This window comes from Thamnophis sirtalis, unplaced genomic scaffold (genome assembly GCF_051295495.1).
Source record: "Thamnophis sirtalis isolate CommonGarterSnake01/CBP01778 unplaced genomic scaffold, rThaSir2_p1.2 scaffold_11, whole genome shotgun sequence".
Classification (NCBI taxonomy): Eukaryota; Metazoa; Chordata; class Lepidosauria; order Squamata; family Natricidae; genus Thamnophis; species Thamnophis sirtalis.
Genome location: NW_028261391.1, coordinates 42,045,325 through 42,068,405, shown reverse-complemented (window position 1 = coordinate 42,068,405; position 23,081 = coordinate 42,045,325). Strand labels below are relative to the sequence as shown.

The following is a 23,081-nucleotide window of genomic DNA, read 5'->3' as shown; positions in this document are numbered from 1 at the left end:
CTTCCCATTAATCATTACATCCAATCAGAGTTCTTTCCGACGTCATTGTCTGCTATAGTTAAATTTGAAAACCAATGGTAGGGTATATCAAAAAGGGAAAGAGAGGAAGGGAGAGATTAAAATAAAGACCACAGCATTTTCGCTATAATCCCAAACATTATATCATTACCACATTCATGCATCTGTGAAAATAAAGTCAAAATAGGTTAACATCCAAGTACCTGGACATAAATACTACCAAGGTAGGGCTTCTTATTCTGGATGTTATAAGTTCATCCTTTCCTGCTGGGCAATCTTATTACAACCTACGTGATCCATCCATCCCTCTTTTTGGGATCAAGCCAACAAAGCATTAAATGCATATATTGAACCTATTTTGTGTCAAGTCCTGGCTCATCTAAGCCAAACAAATATTTGTGGACACAGCTGAAAGAAACGATAAAGCTACAAATATTTATAAGTTTATTAGATTGCTTTTTGGAGTTAAATTCTTGAAAAACATTTTTATTCTTACATATAATAAAATTATTGTAATATAATTTCATTCTAGAATACGTAATGTAATTGATTTACAAGTTACATAAGAAATGAGAATTCTTCAAAATAACAACAATAATAATGCTTGTATCCTGAGCATATATGATAATTTCTCTTTGCTTAAACATTATTTTAAAGTTTTAGGGTGCTGCATCAGGTTATGTATGTTAGAAGGTGTGCTGCAGTGGATGGGCAGATGAGTAATCCAATCATTCCTAATAAGCTTTTGGGGCAATGGTTGAAATTCTAATAAAAACAGATCACTGGGGATATAATGTTGCTTATGCTAATTTCATTGCCAAATCCTCTGGAGCAGTACAGGCATAAACCTATCCTTGTTTCTACGAGAAACTGTGCAGAATAACATATACTGTATACCAGAAATATGTAGCATAACGTGAACAAACATATTTCCTTATTAATAGATGAGTGTATTTGTCCATTTCCCAAATTAGATAGGGAAGAATATGAATTGAACTTTTCTGGTGCTTTGCCAAAATACGAACACTCTTTTTAGATTTGGATCTCAAAACTAACCATTTATATTAAAATGTAAACAAATTAGAGAAGCTGTAGTCTGAATGATTTGGCATATGAGACAATATAATTTCCATACTACCAAATACAATGTCTCTGCACAGTGCATTGTGAGAGTACTGTGTGGAGATACAATCGTCCAAATTTAACACAATAAATTAGTTAATTATAACCATGATTAATGGTTTGTTAAACAACCCATATACACACCCTCACTGGCTGGATTTATTCAGTATTCAGTAGAATGCCAAACACCTTTCCCCTTTCCACTAAATTCAGCATTTAAGCAGACATCTTGAATTACCAATTCAGATTAATAAATGTGGTTAAACTTGATCCAGAAAATTGCTTCAGATATTTATCAATTATCTTCAGCTCAACAATGACCAACATATATAAAATATGCACATAATGGATGCTCCTTTAATTTTTTTGTTTTTGTTTTTCAAAGCTTTTTATTTTTTATTTATTTTTTAAATTTATATTCCAAATATTATACAAAAGCAAGGTAGGGTACAAATTATTTTCTATTGTTTCTCACAAAAATCCACACAATAGTGCAGTTAAGAAGGCTATGTGGCTGATTCACTCCTGATGACATAAGCACAACCTAAAATCCTTTAATACACCCTCCATCTGAACTATAATTTGTGGATGATGGCATTGACACACAGAAGAAAAGAGATGGGCTTTGATTTTGCATCATGACCAGCATTTTGGTTTGATTTTTATTGGGAGCTTCTCAGAATTCAATATAAGATGGGACGCTATATAAATGTTTTAAATAAACACATATTTTGGCATATCATCCATAGGTACCCATACCCCATCACTTGGAAGTACCATCATTGGAGCTATGTGGCAAAGTACCACAGTACAATGGCTACCACCAGACAGAAGTAACTTGATAGGATGTTACCTCTATATTATGACCAAAGGCCCGTGAAAGTGAAAACTCTGCACTGTTGCATTGTAGATAGATAACAGCGTTCAGCAAAAACATACCACAAATAAGAGTGCTTTCCTGACAATGTTCCTAAGGACCTGCTTGCATTTAGTAGGCATCACAATGTGCAAATCTTGTGTTAGGATGCTGCAACTGCTCACAAGGCTTGTGCAACCCAATATATCAGCTGTTCAATTGCTGTGTGCAGAACTAGGAGATGGATTCTTCAGATTGCAGCAGGAATCTGGGTGCAGGTAGCAGCTCCATACTGGCATTGTGAAGAGAAACTATGGGTTGGGAAACTGTAGCAGTGTGCACTGGGAAGCTGATACTTGCCTCCACAGGAGTCTGTTGATGCTTCAATGTGTGCAGCAGCCATTCGTTGAGGTGTGGCAGCAGACAAAGCCAATGTAACATGATGTGAAAGGCACCCAACTGTACTCAGAATTAGTGAAACCAAGGAGGTCAGGAATTGGGTTAAACATGATACAGGAAACATCTGGTAGAAGGAATGGGATATTGACATTCCTCATTTACAGATTAGTGGGTTTCATTTTTTTGACATTTCTGGCAGAGCCCATCAGCTTTCATTTTTGAGTTTTACCTGGATATTGCTCTGCAAGGGATACATTTATTATTGGAAAGCTGGATAATTTATGTGAAGTTTGTGGAGTTGCTGAAACTACTAATCAATTGTTGGGGGCCTATGTTCAATTTTTTTTGGCAGAACAAGGGTTTCTTTTTCATCTATTGGTTTTACTGTTGCATCACTGTATTAGTCATTACCTAGGAATCATGTACAGATAAGTCCTTGACTTACAATTCATTCAGTGATGTTTGAAGTTACAATGGCACTGAAAAAAGTAATGACTGGTCCTCACATTTACAACCATCACAGCATCCCCACAATCAAATGATCAAAATTTGGATGGTTGGCAACTGGCATATATTTATGAAGGCTGCAGTGTCTCAGGGACATACGGTCACCATTTGTGACCTTTCCAGCCAGCTTCTGATAAGCAAAATCAGTGTGAAGCAGATTCTCTTAATGAGCACAAGACTCACTTAACTGCAGTGTTTCGTTTAACAATTATGGCAGAAAAGGCCATAAATTGGGTGTCACTCAATGGAAATGTTGGTCCCAATTATGGTGATAAGTCCGAGATTGATCTGTATGGAAATTTCCACAATCATCCCAATAATGTTTTCTGATGTTTTTTTAGGGGCGTTAGCACAGTATGGTCTTCTAAGGCTAGCATGCTATAGCTTTTCACTAGATGTTATTACAGTCTGCTTAAACTTTTCTAAAGACTTTTCCCCTCTTGAGATATAAGCTCAGAGAGCTTTCTACAAGGGAAAGCAGCAAAGGATGGGAGGCAACTTTTTTGCATTCTTGAAGAGGACTTCAGATTTAGAAGGGACGTGTGACTGCAAATGCAAATCAATATTTTTATAACCTCGATTAATAACAATGGGCTACACTATTAGATGCTGTCGTTTCACGGGTTAATATAATCCGGAACCCGGGCGACAGCTAAATGACATCAATAAGGTAAAGGAAAATTAATCTGTTATCTAGTGGCTGGCCGGATGTTTGTAGCAAAGAACTTGTAGTCTTCTTCATTCAAGGCTGAAATGGGAATGGTCTATACCGATGTTACCGCGGCTTTATTTAATGAAAACCGCCAAAGCGGAGGCTAAAACAATAGGATTAAAGTTCTCGCTTAGAGAGAAACCACGGCCACTCGTCTTAACTGCCTGTATGTTTAAAATGCGTGCGGCTTTTTGAAGTCCGAGGCAAAAAAATGGATTAAGCACAGGAAATCTGTAAAGTCCGTTGTGTTTTTCCCCACACACACGTGACAACAGTCTGAAAATAGAGTACTAACTCCTTGTTCTAAAAACTGCCGGTTTTTTCTTTGTGTATTAACTATCCCAGGAAGAATAAACGCTCATCAGTTTTCTCCTATCTACTGTAGTTCCTCAAAACATTGTGCGATTCTAAGTCTCATAATAACCCGCCGAAAATCTCCAAGATATACCCGAAGGGCTACTCTTCCCCCTTTCGTATCTCTCTGGTCCGAGAACCTCGCACCGACGGGCTCAGCGAAGCCAACGCCCTTCCTCTTGGAACGCTTCTGCGACAGCAACGGCCCTGCCAATTATCGCAAGCGGAAGAGCGCCTGGGTTCCGCTCGGGGCGGGGGGCGGGGGCGCCATTTCAGACCTGCGGAACTGCCGAACTACGGCGCGAGGGCTGATGGGAAGATCGTGGATACTGTTGCTTCCGGCTTAGATACTGGAAGGTGATTCCTACCCCCTCTTCCCTCCCCTCCCCCCCCGCTTCGATCCGGTGTCTGAGCTCCTCTTTGGCTCCCGCCGTTCCCATCGGAGCACCCCCCCCCCCGGTTGTAGTGGGAGGCGGGGCTATGGAGACGGAGTATTACTGTGGGGAGCAGTCAGGTACAGTCGGAGGAGGCGGGAGGGCGAGCTCGGCTCGGCTGGTAGGACTTGGACTGTAGGGTTGCACGTGAGGGAGAGAGCAAGGGGGTTCACGAGCTTTCTTGCTGCTCCGGCAACTGGATCCGTTACGCCCCATTGTGTTAATGAATCTCTTGGTGCCGGACCGTTGCCCGAGTTCCTCAGCCTCTCTTCAACCCGAGAGCCTCTAGATCAGTTGGGCTACCGTTCCAGTAATCGTCGGGACGAAGCTGATATGTTGAATGAAAGTGCAGGGAGAGAGAAATTTGCCCAATATGCTTAATTGGGTGTCATGTTGCTATGTTGTGTTTTGATAATTGGTAGGTTTCAAAATATAGTTTCTAAAACAAGGAAGGGATACAGATTTTTGTCCTCCTATGAGCTGTGATGCTTTTAGACCTTTTGCGGAGGATAAAAGAAGGAAACATTCTCCAGTTCACCAAACTCACTTCTTGAAGCTTTTGTTTAATTTTCTAATCACTAAGGGGGTGGGAGGGGAAGGAACAAAGATAAAATGGAATTCAATTTGTATGGCTAGAGTAGTGTGTGGAGGTGTGTGTTATGGAGATGCCCATTAAATCCAGATTTCTGCACAGCCCAAATACTGAATTTTGGGTGGGTTGTTGTTTGTAGTATTATTTATACAGTTGAAGTTTTTAATTAAGTATGGATAGCAGGTATAATTTCAAAAAGAATGGAGATCTACTATTTACTGGATTTTTATCCCACCTTTACCACTATATAAGTAATTCAAGTGGTGAACTCCTCACATGTGAGATTAGTTAAGAGAGAGACTGGCCCAAAATCGCCCAGTTGGCTTTTATGCCTAAAGTGGAACTAGAAGAATCAGTCTTCTGGTTTCTAGGCCAGAATATTTAACCACTACACCAAACTGGCTTTCAGTTGACTGAATGTTTGAAAGGGATGCATGCATTTCACTTGATGAATAGATTTATCTTTTTTCGTGTTAGTTTATTTTCATTCTACTACGCAGTGGAAAATTAGAATGAGCTTTCAGTTAGTAACATTTCCGAAAAAAAGGAAATGTTTTGTGGAGCCAATTCTTCAAGTAAAGTTTCCTCTTCTTTGCTTCTGTATAGTAATTATAGAATAGTGATGACGACTTTTATTAACTTCCAGGTATTTTAAACTACAGTTTATGTCAGCTTAAACACCATGATTAATGGTGAGAGATATTGTAGTCCAAAATCATGAAGACAGTATGTTAAGGAACCTACTATATTTTCACTTTTATGTCTAGTGTAGAATAGAAATATACTGCAATGCAATTGAGAGAGAAATATATATATTATTGTAGCCAGTGACTAGTCCATAAAGTACATCATATACATAATACCAATAGTAATTAATAAATTAAGTAAGCAAACCAATCAAAGTGTTGCTCTTCTTACATATTGCATGATATAATTTGGCCACGCTTAAAGAATTGAGTCTGGAATAAGAGCTTTAAATAAAACTGATGAAAATGATCAGGAAATTTAGTTAACAGCTCACAACAGGCATCAGCATAAAACAATATAAATTTGGTGAATTCAGTGAGTCCTCTGGTTGGGCATAATTTGGATCTGAATGGGTTACCCTTGTATCTGCCCTTTAAAATTACTGATAGAAGTATACTGAATTGCGCCACATTAATTGTGCCAACCTTAGTTTTGGGATAGCAATTGGTTTAGATAACTGGCAGGTCTGAGAGGTATGCAAGAACTATTTAAAATATGTCATTAAGGAGAAATACCAGGTTGGGTTGAATAACAATGTTTTTTTATAGCATTTGATTACTTCTGTTGTATAATCATGTCCTAGAATACATAATGAAATTAGGAAAAAACCCAGGAGTTCCAGTTCTCTGTGTTGCCTTAGTTCAAAGGGAAACAAAGTTATTGGAAAGAACCCAAGGAATTTGATCTTCTGGGGAAAAGAACAATTTAGTTTACTACCTGACAATTCATATCCAACCACTGGATTCAATCTTACTGATACCATCCTCTCAATGTAGAATTACATATGGAACACTTGGAATATGCTCCTGAAGAACTTAGTCTGAACCCTTTCCAAGGGGGCAAAAGAGGTATGAATCTATCTAGGCACCAAATGATAATTGTGTTTGAACTTGTTCTGAGCGCATTCAAAATGCAGCAAGAATAAGAAATGACCATTTACTGCAAAATAATTTTTGCAGGGATGTAGCTGATTTTGGAGCTTTTGAGCTACATATTAAACATACATTTTACATGTAGGTATGGCATAAAATACAACACTATTTAAATCTTAGTGTACTTATATATTTAAATTCAATTGGATAATTGTTTGATTTCCAGATGTATTTTTACGGTGTTTGGCAAACATCAATGCCTTTGTCTTACTATACTTGATTTCTAGGATTACTGTATTCAGTATTCAGCCAAATTTGCAATGCTCTGTTTAGACCAATATAGGACTGGGAGAGCAGAACTACTCCCATCTGCTTAAAAACGGATTACTGTATATTGCTCTGCCTATTTTGAAGGATAATGGGAGAAATTGTTCATCCTGGCAACTAAAGAATTGTAGTAATAATTGAATAATAATGGTTCCAGAATATATCTGTGCCAAACTCTTCTGTTAGCAGAATTTTTCTTGATGTAATGATTGTGGGTGATGCATCTGACCTTTATAATTGAGTTGTCCTATAATTTATAGATAAACAGAAAGAACCTTCTATCTATAGATAGAAAGGTTTTGAAGCTCATGCTGGATTAGGATGGGAAATGAAATCAAGAATTGCTATAAAATCAGTGAAGGCTGCATATAGCTTTGCACATGGTTTTTAAGTGTATTTTTTCAGATGTTGCAGAATAAGTGCATGGTAAAAGTAGAGAGAGCATTTCTAAATTCAACTTGTTTCTTGATTAACACTGTATTTTTCTAGGTCTGGACAATGCTGGAACTTAAATGAATAGATATCTGGCATGTTATTTACTGATAATGCTAAGGAGACTGATGAGCCAGTAATCGGGCAGAGTTCAGTGCCATTTTTTGTAAATGGGAACTATTAGTTAACATTATATTGTTAACATTTTAAGTCATGTTAAATTCATTTTGATAAGCTAATTAGTTATGTCTCCCTTTTTAAATAGTCCAGAACACAAACTTTCTCAATGAACATTATATAAATAGTTGCTGCCCCACTCCTATACCTCTCTACATTATTTGTATGGAATGAGCATCTGTTTCCATAGTTCACTGAATATGTTTACAGTATTTCAGGATTGATAATCTTGACTATGTTGTGTATCTAGCTCCATGGTATTCCAGCTCCTGACTGAAAGTGAATGTCTAAACAAACCTTAATTATGGAATATTTTAGTTCAATGTTTTGTTTCTGTTATTTTTTTATTTTTTATTTTAACCATTTTCAAGGTTGCCCAATTTAAAATGATGCATATAGCATAAAAGGTCCCAAAATGTGACCTTTTAAGCACAGCTTACAAGGTAAAGGGGTTACACGGGCTTGGCAAAATATATCCATAATTGTCCATGGCACTGCATTTCACACCAGCTACAGTTTGCAAATGATTTTCAAGAACAGCCCCTAGTAGAGCACATTGCATGAAGTGACCAGAGTATGAGCGACCGCCCAAAAGCTTCCTGGTCTAGGTAATGAATAATTGGCACATAAAATGAATTTATACAAAGTATGTCTTAGCTGACGATGATGCAATGCAGAAGTGGTAAGTCCACATGTGAAGACCTTCAAATTGTCCATCAATGCTGAAGGGAAAAGGGTTCCACCACAAAAGCGCGTAGGACAAAATCGCGCTCGACAAAAGCGCGCTGTGACGTCATCACAGTGCGACGAAAAAGATCGAAAAAATGTAAAAATAAAGCTAAAACCTTCCCCTAACCCCCCCAAACCTAACCCTAACCCTAACCCTAACCCTAACTCTTAACCTAACCCTAAACCTAACCCTAAACCTAACCGTTAAAGTAACGAAAAACGTAACGCTAACCCTTATCCTAACCCTAACGCTAACGCTAACGCTCTAAAGCTAACCCTAACCCTTACCCTTACCCTAACCCTAACCCTAACCCTAACCCTTACCTTTATGTGAATCGGCTTGCTTTAATTTAATTTTTATTAATTTTTATGTGAATTTTTCGATCTTTTTCGTCGCGCTGTGATGACGTCAAAGGCGCGATTTTGTCGATCGCGCTTTTGTCGTCCGCGCTTTTGACGGGTCACGGGGAAAAGTGCGGTATTACCCACGTATTGACTCCAGAGTGGTAAATTACCATTCTCAGCAGTCTCATGCTGGTTTTAAACAAAGGGCAAGAATATAGAGATAATTAAAACTAGTACAATATTCATTTGCATTGATGTAATTGTTTCTATGTATTGAAAATCATCATCAACTTTTAGTTTGATTTAAACAATGTGTTACAGATGATGGTGGAGCCACACCAGTACAGGATGAGCGTGATTCGGGATCGGACATGGAAGATAACAGAAATGAACAACACTCTGGATCAGAGAACGGCAGCATAGGACAACATTCAGAGGTAGTCAGGAAATTTTTGTGTGTGTGTGTGTGTGTGTGTATGTGTGTGTGTGTGTATGTATATATAACGGATCAGAGCCTGTGTTAGTGGTTAACACATCTGTCTAATATACAATACAGCCCAGGTTCGAATCCCAATAAGGGTATGGCTAGCTGATGAGAGCTAAATAGCTTGAAATAGATCTATACTAGTCTCCCTTTATTTATTTATCAGCACAAATACTACACACACACACACCACACACACACACACACACACACACACACATTAAATTAACTGGAAATTATTCTGCCTATAGTTCCTATCTGTTTAAGCAAAAGATTTCTTAAAAGTTAATAGTTAATATTTAATTTATATGATCTTTTAAAAGTAACTGCAAATTGCAATATTTCACTATAAAGTAAAGGATAGTAATGTTTTGACACTACAGTTAATTTTTTCAAAATGTACAAGAAATAATAAACATTTTCAAAAAATTTGCATAGATTTCATATGTATATTTCAAGAAGGTTTGCAATAACACTCATTACTATATAGCTATTAGTACTGTTAACTGAACCATTTTGAAAAAGGGCTCAGGCTGAAAAAGTAATTTGGGATGGAATAGAAGGTTGCTTTTGAAAGTATTTCACTTAATATTTTCCTATATTATTTAAGTATTTGTTGATTTTATGTTGTATGAATGGAAAATTTTAACAATTGATTTGCTAATATGAATGAATGATTTAATACATCCCTTTAAGTTGATGTCAACTCTTAGTAACCACGGAGTTAGATTTTCTTCATGATGATCTGTCCCTAACCTAATCTTTAGGTCGTCCTAGTGTGCATTCATCACTAGCTGTCAGTTTTCTTAACAGACCTAGCCTAATGACAAAGCAAGTGGTGGCAAAATGGTTAGAATGCAGTATTGCGGGCTAATTCTGCTAACTGCCAACTGCCAGGAGTTGATTCTCACCAGCTCAAGATTGATTCAGTCTTGATTCCAAGATTGATTCCAAGGTCAGTAAAATGAGGATCGAGATTATTGAGGGCAATATACTAACTCTGTAAACTGCTTAGAAACGGCTATGAAGCACTGTGAAGTATATAATTCTAAGTGCTATTGCTATTCTTGTGAACCTCCACAAAGAAATTGAGCCTCCTTTAAAAAATGGAGCCTCCTTAAAACAATAAATAAACAAAACCTTGTTGCAAAATAGCAGGAGTTTGCCACTAGGCTGTGACAGTAAGATACTGATCCCGTATCAGGCTGGGTGCCTCTCTTAGAAGCTGCAAAAAACAGAAAGGTAAGTTGAGTGTTTCTGCGACCTAGAATAAAGCAAATCTTGCAAGTTCTTGGGTGGGATCTCCCCTTATTTACTTGGAGGCTACAGACTGCCTGATGTCCCCTTGCTTGCTGGAGTTTGGAAACTTCGACTGGCCTGATGTCCCCTTGCTTGCTGGAGGTTAAGTGAAGCCATTTTGTTTAACAACAGCGTGTAATGGGCAGGTTCCATTACGGTCTTATTGCAAGACTACCTGTACTTAATTTACAGTTAAATTCTATTTTAATGCTAAACATTTCATCTGTAATACCAGTGATCATTTTTGATGTAATTATATTTTTTGAGTTGGCCTTCATTTACTTTCAGCAGCTACCTTGATATTATTATTTTTATTTTTCCAGAATGAACCTAGTGATGGGGAAGATGACAGACAAACTCTAGAACATCCCATGACAGACTCGGAAAATGAAGATACACCGAGAGAGAAACATAGTGATTCAGAAAACGAGGATGCCGTTAATCATAATGGCAGTGATTCAGAAAATGAAGGGGTTGATAGAGAGAAAGATAGTGATTCCGATATTGAAGACAATCCTGTTCAACCTGCCAGTGACTCTGAGAATGAGGATGCTATAAATAATCAGGCCAGTGATTCTGAGACTGAGGAACCTCCGAAGGGCCATGGCAGTGAATCTGAAAATGAGGAACCTCCAAAGCACACGGGCAGTGATTCCGAACATGAGAGTTTGCATAAAAGGCATGAAAGTGATTTAGAAAATGAAGAACCCCAGAAACATCCAATCAGTGACTCCGAAACTGAGGAGCACCCAAAAAGTCATGACACTGATTCAGAAAATGAGACAGTGAAAAAGCCTGTTGTCAGTGACTCTGAAAATGAGGAGCAGAAGGTCCAGTCCAGTGACTCTGAATCTGAAGATCCCTCCAGAAATAAAAAGAAAATAGAGGTAGGTGACAGTGATGGAGAAAATAAGAAAGAAGAGGAACTGGTGAATAATGCTCAGCTTTCAGATAGTGATATTGGAAAGAAACTTCATGGCTTTGACAGTGAAGAAGAAGGAAGTCCCAAAAAACAGAAGATAGACAGTGATGAAGAAGATGGAAAAGAGGAGGAGAAGTTGACCAAAAGGAAAGCTGTTGTGCTCTCTGATAGTGAAGATGAAGAAAGAACACGTAAGGAAAAATGAATTCAGAACTAATTTTCAGTCTATATATGCTATGATGTGTGTGACATAAAGGTTTGGCTCTGAACATTTATATGTGATGAGTCTCACATCAGCTTATTATCATTTGCATCATCCAGGTGAATAAAATGCATAAGCAATCCTGCCATTAGGCATTGCACATTCAGTAGAAATCAATCATGCAGAACAGGGGATAAATGTGTAAATATATGTGTGAACGGTGATTCATTTTGATATGTCTAACCGTATCACCTTCTCGTACTTTAGAATATACTAAATGTAACACATCTTTAAAAGCTGAATCCTCAAAAGTTGGAGGAAAGGATGTGAAAAATTTCTCAAATTCTGTTGATATCAGTATGCCCTTATTCTACCCGCTGAAACATTAAGCCACCACAGTAAAAAGGACACTGGTGAACCCCAGCTGCTAGAAGTTGTCCTCAGTCTCTGTCCAGTTTAGAAAAGTACGGGAAAAGCAATTTAGTGTGTTCACTTAATTGTAGAGAAAAGTAGAACTATTGCATTGTTGCAACTTCCCTATCTTCCCTAGATATATATTATATATTTGTACTTTTTTGCTCCAACTTTAGCACTTTCTGTTCTATCCATTCTTTCCACATCAGTAATCAAATATTTGAGGAATATAATTTTTTTCAATAAAGAATACAGAGGAGCAATCAGAAATACCAAAGCATAAAGTGCAGATTTCTTTTAATATTCATGTTTAAAAATAAAATTATGTTCAATCTTCAGTATGTCAATGAAGAGTCTCATTTATCCAGTGTAGTTCTCTGGAAGTTGAGTCATAGCAATTGGACTTCTTTCCTTTTTTGGTTTGAAATCTTTCACTGCTTATCCAAGTGACTTCTTCAGTCTATCTTGATTGTATTACAAATACTGCAGGAGTCCAAAATGAACTTTCTAAGGTGCAGGTGGTGGATGATTTCTCTTCATTAAAAGAAAATGGGCCATACAGTTGCCCATTGTACTCTACCCCCATCCCAAACGGTTGCTGTTTGACATTACAACATAGCAGTTTGAAAACTTTGTCTTGGTACAATCAATTAACAAGACATATGATAAAAATGAATTGGCAGAGATCTAAAATCTTTTGGGGGGGGAAATCATGCTGTTTTTAAGCAAACTATATAACAAAGGTGTTAAAATGGGATCTTATTTCTTCAGAGTGGTTACTGCAATTCTTAATAAAGCTAGGAGGACTAGTTGCTACTTGACACAAGTTTAATTTTTCTGCAGTTGCAAATAATTCCTTTTTAATGTTAAGGATATATTTTTTCAAGTAGTTGATGATTATTTTGCTCCATGTTGGCTCAGTTTTTGATTCATTTATTTATTCATCTGTTGGCAGCTGCCAAAAAGGGCCGCATTATCTCTGATGGTGATGAATCAGATAGTGATGCTACATCAGGGAAATATGAAAAGCAAAAGAAATCTATCGCTTCTGATAGTGAGGAAGATGATGATAAGGATGACAGTGGAAAGAAAAAAGAAGAAGAAAAAGATCTTTTTGGAAGTGACAGCGAGTCAGGAAATGAGCAAGAGTAAGTAATTTTAAATTACAAGATTAAGTTCTGGAACAGTAGATAGATGAGACATATATTTGATTTTTTTTGTAAACTATCCAGTGGTGTTTTAAGTTAGGTGTCCATATAAATTCTTTAAATAAATAAAAGTTGTAGTGTTAGGTAGCATGCCCAGAAAATGATTATGAACATCAGCTTTTTTGCCCCCCCCTAGAAACCTCATAGCAGATATATTTGGAGAATCTGGAGATGAGGAAGAAGAAGAATTTACAGTAAGTTATCATGAATTTGTATTTTGTTCTTCCCATACATCACTCCTTCCTGTACTTTGGAGGCATCTGCCAATGCATGCTCCTTTAAGTCACTTTCATCTTAGTTAAATAGATTTCTTAGACTTTGATAACAAAATAATAAGCCTTTTTCAAGTTCGCCACACTTCATTGGGAAAATACTGTTGTTGTTTTTCTGCTTCTGGATTTGAAAGACCCCCCACTGAATACCATAAAATATAAAAACACAATAAAAACATAAAAATGAATAAATAGTAATAAAGACAAAACAAACAGAAAAAGAATAACCTAACTAAACATAAGTTGCTGGTGTTGAAACCATGCTATTTGCTTTAGTCCCAGAGATTAGCTGTATTTGCATCTTCTGAAGACCATTAGCAAGCTACTTCCATAATGCCAAAAAACCTATGTAAACATATCAGTTTTGCTTGAAGCCGGATTATCTCTCTTTACCTTTTTATCATCCTGCCTGATGGAAATATTCTGGACACTTCCAAAATCCTGCATGCCTTTTCATCACCTTTGAATTGTATTAGTTTGTTAGCTTTATCTGTTGCTGGATGCACAATCGATAGCCTTGGCCAGCTGGAAATGTGATGTCATGGATGAAATGTTACTGTGAACCTTCAAAGCTTTAAATGCTATGATTGATCTCTGTTAAGTGTTCTTAAAAATGTACATTGTATTTAACCAACTTCTATTGTGTTTAACCCAAGGGATTTAACCAAGAGGATTTGGAAGAGGAGAAAGCAGAAAGAAAAGAAGTAGCAGATGAGTCAGATTCTGATGACAATATCAAAAGAGGAAAACAGTAAGTCTCTTATGATAGTTACAAGAAACCAAATTGATCTGATGTATATCAAATTATATATCACATTTAAAAATCCTGCCGTTTCTTTAGGCATTTCAACATAGCATACATGCATTATTTCTCTCCCCCTCCCCAGTTTAAAATTACATTTTCCTAATCCTAATTCAAGTTTGAGGAAGACCCACATACTAAACTTTAGTAAAAAATAATAATAATTGGGGCAAGTGTTTTGTTTTTGTTAGAATTCTATGTTGCCTTCTTCTACATAGAAGGCAGAGCTAATCAGATGAGGAAGGCAATGCTTTCTGTAAATCAATATATTTCTGATATTAATCAAACCCTCTACAAAACCATTCCAACCATGCTCCTATACCATATACTGGACAAGGCACCCTTTGAAAGTCAGGCACTTTTCCATTGTTTGTATTTTTTATTTCATAGCCAACTTGCTTTCACAAAACTTTTGTTTAGGCTCTGTGTGTTTTTGCCTATGCAGATCCTTTAACATATCCCATGGGATTCAAGGTAAAGAATGGAACTATAGTCCTAAAGTGGTAAAAATGTAAAAAAAACCCACTTGGCTTTTTCATGTACTCTATACTGTGATGATAACAGATAACTCAAATCCTAATTTACAGTTTGAAACTTGTATTTGTCATAAGTAACAAAACAAGACATTTCCATACTATTGCTTTTTGTGATTCTTAAGGCTGCTAGCTTATTCTTTTTCTTTAAATACCAGTACATTTATAATTTCAGGATTGCCGCCAAAGTTGTAAATTCTACGTCATAATTTTTAGAAGTAAATAAAGTGCTCTTTATTATTTTGTTGATTGACTTGTACCAAATATGTCATGTATTATATGTAAGAGAATCATCCTTGCTTAAATTTGTTTAAGATGTTATTATATTCTGTTAATCTTTGAATTTGTCTTTCAGTATGGACTTCATGTCAGATTTTGATATGATGTTACAACGGAAAAAGAGCATGAGTGGCAAACGCCGGCGCAATCGAGATGGTGGGACATTCATTAGTGATGCTGACGATGTAGTCAGTGCCATGATTGTTAAGATGACTGAAGCCGCAGAGGTGTGTCTGTTGCTTTCCAAGGCTTGTAAGGATATAGTTCATGCAAATGAAATTATTTTAAACTGGATTGTTTGTCTCACTGAATTGAGTAGAGGATTCCTGAATTTATGACCAAAATTGGGACCAGACTTCTGAAGTTTGTAATGCTGTCACTAAGTGAGCTGTGCTTAATTTTAAACCCCCGCTTTTTTCCTGCAATCATTAAGCATATCCAGCTTTTTCTATTGAGTTTGTTTGTCAAAAGCCCACTGGGAAGCTTACAAATGCTGGTCACATGACTCCAGGATGCTGACAACTTCTGTAAATACATGCCAGTCGGCAAATACCTGAAATTTGATCACATAACCACAGGGGAACTGCAAGAGTCATAATGTGAGGACCTGTCACATCACTTTTTTCCGTGCTGTCAGTTTTCAATGGTCGTTAAATAAATGGTTATAAGTTGAGGATTACCTGTAGAGCCAAAGCTTATAATGATCTAAATGCTGATGTCTAATCTGCAAATATTTTAAAAGCGGCTCATCACATTCTTTCTGTTTACAAAGTACAGCATTGCTTGTTAAATTTGCCCTTTTTATTTAGTTAGTTCACATTCTTAGGAGAGTATCAAGATGTTTTTAAAAAACTGTTATTCCTGCTTCTTCCTAATATCACAAAGAGTATAAGTGCTCTTTTGTGGCTGATGGGTACATTGAATGAAATTCTGTAAACTATCTGGATACAGAAATCTCATTGATTCAGTAGATAGGTAAAGGTTCATGACTAGATGCTCATCTCCATTTCAAAGCCGAAGAACCTGCGCTGTCTGAAGACATCTCCGTGGTCATGTGGCAGGCATGACTAAACGCCAAAGGCGCATGGAACGTGTTTACTATTTTTCTACTTGCAGTTTTACATGCTTTCAAACTGCTAGGTTGGCAGAAACTGGGACAAGTAACAGGAGCTTACTCCGTTACGCGATGCTAGGGATTTGAACTGCCAACCTTTCTGATCGACAAGCTCAGCGTCTTAGCCACTGAGCCACCGCGTCTTTAGTACATAAAAAATTCAATACATAAAAAACCTCATATAAATGAAGAAATATCAGTGAAATTTAAACAGCCATAATTGTTATTTTTTTCTTAGTTTTATAGTTAAGGCTTAGGCTTCCTTTTTAAGTTATTTCTCTAAAATAAGATAGTAGTTGATTTGATCTGCAAGTGTTTTAAGCATTTTGCTTTTTTCTGCTTATTTTTAATGCCATGTATAATTTCTTGCAGGAGGACAGACAGTTGAACACACAGAAGAAACCAGCACTAAAGAAATTAACTTTGCTCCCAACTGTAGTCATGCATCTTAAAAAGTAAGGAAAACTAATTGTTTTTCCTGTACAGTATTGGAAAACAGCTATGATATATTGTAGATGGTCATATGCTAACCGTTATTTATTTTTATCTAGATAAGTAGATACTGCAATTCTCCTTTGTTTAAATAAATTTGATTTGTTATTTTGAAATGAGATGAATTAAAAATTTTGAAGACTAACATTCTGTTGAAAATAACATGACTTTTAAAGTTTTGTTATACTTTGGAAAGTTTTATTAAAATCACTGAATTTCCAAATAATTTTAAATAAGGTGAATAAAATTTACCATGATAATTTTTTTTTCAAATAACTTGTTTGAAGTAGAGCCAATCTAGCTACAAATCTGTTGACCGTATCAGTGAATCATTTACTTATAATAATTAGGATCTACATATTCATGTGCATTCAAACTATTTAGGTATTTGCACCAAATTAGCTTATATCCTCTAAAAGTTATTCTTTAAGTGTTTAAGCATCATAAGATTCAGTGGAAACTTAGAAGTATCTAGTCCAACTACCTGCTTAGAGTATGATCCAAAAGATTATCTGACAGATGACAATCCTGTCTCAATCCGTGTCTTTTGAAGACATCTAGCAAATGAAAATTCAACACATCACATTGCAGACTGTTCCACTGGTTTACAGTTCAGCCAGAAGGTTTTAACTAATTTAGCCTGTATTTTGCTATGAAGCAATTTGTTATAAGGCTTTGCTAAGGTACATGTCCAGTATACTGTATCTATGCATTCCCCAATCCACTAATAAATTTTATCCAAGAAGATTATAAAATTGGTCTGGTATGGTTTGTTTGCATGCTCCTGTTAATTGACTCAAGTGCTCATAGAGATGCTGCTTGATAGTCTCTTCAAAGATCTTGCCCAATACAGAAATCAAATGGATAGATCAGCAGGGCAAAGTGTTGTAACCAGAAGGTGGCTACATACACTATATTGCCAAAAGTATTCACTCACCCATCCAAATAATCAGAATCAGGTGTTCCAATCACTTCCATGGCCACAGGTGTATAAAAATCAAGTACCTAGGCATGCAGACTGTTTTTACAAACATTTGTGAAAGAATGGGTCGCTCTCAGGAGCTCAGTGAATTCCAGCGTGGAACTGTGATAGGATGCCACCTGTGCAACAAATCCAGTCGTGAAATTTCTTCGCTCCTAAATATTCCACAGTCAACTGTCAGCTGTATTATAAGAACGTGGAAGTGTTTGGGAATGACAGCCACGAAGTGGTAGGCCACGTAAACTCGCCCAACATCAGTGTGTGACCTCATAAATGCGCTTCTGGAAGAATGGTCAAAAATTCCCATAAACACACTCCTGAACCTTGTGGACAGCCTTCCCAGAAGAGTTGAAGCTGTTATAGCTGCAAAGGGTGGACTGACGTCATATTGAACCCTATGGATTAGGAATGGGATGTCACTTACAGTAAGTTCATATGTGAGTAAAGGCAAGTGAGAGAATACTTTTGGCAATATAGTGTAGATGATTTAAAATTCAAAAAAGCTTCCCATCCTGTCTTAATATTTTTTGTCATTTTAAGCATGGACTGTTCAGTGGCAATAAAGAAAGAAATTGATGTATTTCCAACAATATACCCCTTTCCTTACTTTTGAAGTAGCTTAACATTTTGTTTTCAATTTTTAGGCAGGACTTGAAGGAAACTTTCATTGACAGTGGTGTGATGTCAGCCATCAAAGAGTGGCTTTCTCCACTACCAGATCGGAGTCTTCCTGCCCTGAAAATTCGAGAAGAGCTCTTGAAGATTCTGCAAGAGGTCAGCCTCCCATGCATGTAGAGTCAGCATAATTTATTTGGCATCCTTGCTTTTTATAAAATTTATCTTTGTGAGATTAATAGGCACATAGCAATAAGATGAATCGTGATATCAGTTTCTGCACAGTTTCAGTACCTACAGAAGTAGTTTCATTTTAAAACCAATACAATAATGAAGTATAGCTGCTCTGTAAAACCAAATTCTATAAAAGTTAAGAAAGAAACTTGAACATAGGAGAATCTCTGAATTTACTTATTTCTAATAGATGCTTAATTTCTTCCAGCTTCTCTGTCGAGAATGCCATAGCTCACCTGAGCATCTGTTTCTTTCCACTTTAAAAAAATTCCTTCCTGATATTTGTACCTAATATGCTTAGACTTTTATTATTAAAACAAAACTGCAATTCTGAAGTTTAAGCGGAGTATGGTTTTTGTCATTCTTTTTTGTAGTTACCTAGTGTGAGCCAGGAGACCTTAAAACACAGTGGGATTGGAAGAGCAGTGATGTATCTCTACAAACACCCAAAGGAATCGCGGTCCAACAAGGATATGGCAGGAAAGCTAATTAGTAAGTAAACTGTGATGTACTGTAGGCGACTAAAAAATATCATAAAAGTCCATCATCTGACAAATATTAAAAAATAAAATTAAATAAATTAAAAATAATCCATCTATCTCAAGTCTTTGAAAAGGACTCAATAAATGGATAAAAATGCCAAGTCCAGTCTGACCTTTTGGTTCACTATAAGAAAACTATAAAAATAATTTATAGACAAACTATGAAAACAAATATTAAAAATAATTAATTAATGAAAGAACCAAAAAAAAAACCCTCAAAGGGCAGTCTTGATGGTTCACTTGTCCCTTTTTTCTAATCTGTTTCTAAAATAGAAAATGCTACCATAGAAAATGCTTATTTTATTGTATTTTCAATGTTATTTTTTATAAAAATCCTTTTTATGTTTCATTTTGTTTATGTATGGGAATTCAGGTAAATGTTTACAAGATTAGCATTGATAAATGCAGGCCTAAATATACATAAAGCTTATGTTTCAGTTTTTTAAACTCATTATTAAGTGAAAGGACTAAATTACAGCTGTCTTAAATATATGTCAAACTGGTATAGTACTTTCGTACGTGTGTTGAATTTAACAGTAACTACAATGTATATTTTTTGGAATTTATGACTATGTATGTATGTATGTATATTTATTTAGTGTCACAAACCCTGGTATGCCCAAATATGGGAGGAAGCTTACTGCTTCCATTCTCTGTCTATCAGCTCGTCACAAGAGACCATCCAGACAGAAACCCAATATTTTTACTGTTGCCTTTGTTACATTTGTGTTGTATTTGTGCTGATAAATAAATAAAGGGAGACTAGTATAGATCTATTTCAAGCTATTTAGCTCTCATCAGCTCATATTCAGATTTAGTTAAATGGGCTAAAATCTCTGTTTAAGGTTAAGCGGTTCAAGTGGCTGCCTGAGGTCAAGTTTCTTATTGGGTAGATACTGGGTATGTGCTGTTTTGTTACTTTTATTTAATTAATTCTGTTCTCTTTTTTAATAAAACTAAATAGATGAATGGTCCCGGCCCATTTTTGGTTTAACATCAAACTATAAGGGAATGACCAGAGAAGAAAGAGAACAGAGAGATCTGGAGCAGATGCCTCAACGAAGGCGATTAAGCAGGTATCTTATACGAATGTATAATGCCTTTAGTGTTTTGACTACAAATGCTTTGTAGTGATTTCAGTTATGTAATAATTTAAAGAGTAATCCAAAAAGTTGCTGTATATAGTTTAGTGTCCCTTCTCTGGAATCTTTTGAAACTTGTCATTCATTTTGTAAATGTTTTATCTTATGAAAGTCATATTTATTTTCAAAAACTGTTTGCTTCTTCCTGAAGCATTCTTCCTTAGGAGTATTCTTGTTCCTGTGAGTTGCAGTTTGCCGAACATGTTTTTTCTATTATTATTTTTTTTTTCAAATTTGATTTATAGGAAAGAGACTATTTGGATTATGATTTGTTTACTCATCTTTTGTAGTACTAACCATCCTTCTTCTGTTTTTGCAGCTCTGGTGGTCAGACACCCCGCAGGGACCTGGAGAAAGTATTAACAGGAGAGGAAAAGTATGTGTGACTAATTCTTCAAATATCATTTTGATATCTCACACTTTCATTCTGTGGTTTGTAATGAAGAATGTTGAGCTTTTATAGGACAAAAAAGCCAACTAAATGGTTTGAGGGAGAGCCTGCAATACCCTTGTATTATTTAGCAGTACCTTTGTTATATTTTTTTAGAGCTCTCAGACCTGGTGATCCAGGATTTTGTGCTCGTGCCAGAGTTCCAATGCCCTCCAATAAGGATTATGTAGTGAGGCCAAAATGGAATGTGGAAATGGAGTCCTCTCGGGTAAGTGGCTAATGGATAAGGAAAACATTTTGTAACATTGAAATTAGATCTATTCTAAGTTAGATGTTGTGCAGGATTCACTGAAATTCTCCTACACTACTGCTCTCCTTTAGTATCATTTCCATAGTTCCATCCATGTACTCCATGTGCTACTATTCTTTCCAGTGTGAATATTTGTATATTTATTAACTGTTTTATATTGCTGCTATGGCTATGATCTTGAAATATTTGCACAAAGGGTTCTTCTCAATCCAATCCCATAAATTAACCCCACAGAGCTTGTAGGTGTCTTTCTTTGCTCCATTCTTTCTGTTCATCACAGTATGAAATGAAAGCAATTCATCTCCTCTGACTTTTATTTTTTACATTTATTTATTTATTTATTTATTTATTTATTTATTTATTTATTTATTTGTCTTGTATGCCGTCCACTCCCGGAGGACTCCGGGCGGCTCACAAAAGACAAGGGAAAGGGGGGAACAAGACAAAGACAACATATTAAAAACAAAACCAACATTCACAATTTCCGTGGAGGTAGATGCTTCTCAGCTCCCCCCAGCCTGCTGGAACAACCAGGACTTGGTGGCTTTGCGGAAGGCCGGGAGGGTAGTAAGGGTCCGGATCTCAACAGGGAGCTCGTTCCAGAGGGCCGGAGCTGCAACAGAGAAGGCCCTCCCCCGGGGAGTCGCCAGCCGACATTGGCTGGCAGATGGAATCCGGAGGAGACCCAACCTGTGTGATCTAATTGGTCTGAGAGAGGTAATCGGCAGGAGGCGGTCTCTCAGGTACCCAGGTCCGATGCCATGTAGGGCTTTATAGGTAGCGACCAGCACCTTGAAGCGGATTCGGAGACTAATAGGTAGCCAGTGCAGGTCGCGGAGGATAGGTGTAATGTGGGTGTACCTTGGTGCACCCACAATCGCTCGCGCGGCTGCATTCTGGACTAATTGGAGTCTTTGAACACTCTTCAAGGGCAGCCCCATGTAGAGCGCATTACAATAATCCAGTCTTGAGCTCACAAGGGCGTGAGTGACTGTCTGAAGGGCCTCCCGATCCAGGTCTGATCCAGGTAGGGTCGCAATTGGTGCACCAGGCGGACCTGAGCAAAGGTCCCCCTGGTCACAGCTGACAGATGGTGTTCTAGAGTCAGCTGTGGGTCCAGGAGGACTCCCAAATTGCGAACCCTCTCTGAGGGGCGTATAATTTCGCCCCCCAGCCTGAGAGATGGAACAGTTGGACAAACTTTGGGAGGGAACATCAGAAGCCACTCGGTCTTGTCTGGATTGAGTGCCAACTTGTTTGCTCCCATCCAGACTCTAACAGCCTCCAGGCCCTGGCACATCACTTCTACTGCTTCGCTGAGTTGGCACGGGGCAGACAGATACAGCTGCGTATCATCTGCATATTGGTGATACTTAATCCCGTGCCGGCGTATGATCTCACCCAGCGGCTTCATGTAGATGTTAAATAGGAGGGGGGACAGGACCGAACCCTGCGGCACCCCATACTTGAGGGGCCTTGGGGTCGATCTCTGCCCTCCGACCAACACCGACTGTGACCTGTCCGAGAGGTAGGAGGAGAATCACCGCAAAACGGTGCCTCCCACCCCCACTTCTCGCAAACGTCGCAGAAGGATACCATGGTCGATGGTATCGAAGGCCGCTGAGAGGTCAAGAAGCACAAGGATAGAGGGGTGACCCCTATCCCTGGCCCGCCAGAGATCATCGATCAGCGCGACCAAAGCAGTTTCCGTGCTGTAACCAGGCCTGAAACCCGACTGAAAAGAGTCTAGATAATCGGCTTCATCCAAGGACCATCGGAGTTGCGAGGCCACCACTTTCTCAACAACCTTCCCTACAAAGGGAAGGTTGGAGACTGGACGATAGTTGCTCAAAATGGCTGGGTCCAGAGACGATTTCTTCAGGAGGGGTCTCACCACCGCATCCTTTATGAGGGGTGGGAAGATTCCCTCCTGGAGAGAGGTGTTCACAATCGTCTGGATCCAGCCGCATGTCACCTCCCTGCTGGTCGAGACCAGCCAGGAGGGACACGGGTCCAGTATACAAGTGGAGGCACTCACCGCTCCCATGGCCTTGTCCACTTCATCAGGAGAAACCCGTTGAAACTCAATCCATAAAGCATGCTCAAGACCCTCCCCCGGTACCTCGGCTGGTATCGTGCAATTGGAGTCCAGCTCTGTCCGAATCCGAGAGACTTTATCCGTCAAATACTGAACAAATTCCTCAGCTCTACCCTGTAGAGG

At 37.7% G+C, this 23,081-nt stretch overlaps 1 protein-coding gene across 8 annotated transcripts in view; it reads left to right on the top strand.

The window, feature by feature from the left end:
* Window positions 1–4,188: 4,188 nt before the first annotated feature.
* The window catches only part of IWS1 (interacts with SUPT6H, CTD assembly factor 1), a 24,865-nt gene continuing 5,972 nt past the window's right edge, over window positions 4,189–23,081 (top strand). The window contains exons 1-14 of one of the 8 annotated variants that reach the window (XM_087725667.1): window positions 4,238–4,325; window positions 6,518–6,589; window positions 8,945–9,060; window positions 10,730–11,519; window positions 12,900–13,092; window positions 13,289–13,346; window positions 14,081–14,175; window positions 15,115–15,265; window positions 16,525–16,607; window positions 18,271–18,400; window positions 18,850–18,967; window positions 19,982–20,093; window positions 20,479–20,535; window positions 20,707–20,818. In XM_087725667.1, the coding sequence (XP_087581793.1) occupies window positions 6,526–6,589; window positions 8,945–9,060; window positions 10,730–11,519; window positions 12,900–13,092; window positions 13,289–13,346; window positions 14,081–14,175; window positions 15,115–15,265; window positions 16,525–16,607; window positions 18,271–18,400; window positions 18,850–18,967; window positions 19,982–20,093; window positions 20,479–20,535; window positions 20,707–20,818 (2,079 nt within the window). In that variant the 5' untranslated portion in view covers window positions 4,238–4,325; window positions 6,518–6,525. Of the gene's footprint in view, window positions 4,326–4,362; window positions 4,483–4,680; window positions 4,821–6,517; window positions 6,590–8,944; window positions 9,061–10,729; window positions 11,520–12,899; window positions 13,093–13,288; window positions 13,347–14,080; window positions 14,176–15,114; window positions 15,266–16,524; window positions 16,608–18,270; window positions 18,401–18,849; window positions 18,968–19,981; window positions 20,094–20,478; window positions 20,536–20,706; window positions 20,819–23,081 lie in introns of those variants that run through there. The other 7 variants (XM_087725664.1, XM_087725665.1, XM_087725663.1 and 4 more) reach the window with 7 other exon arrangements.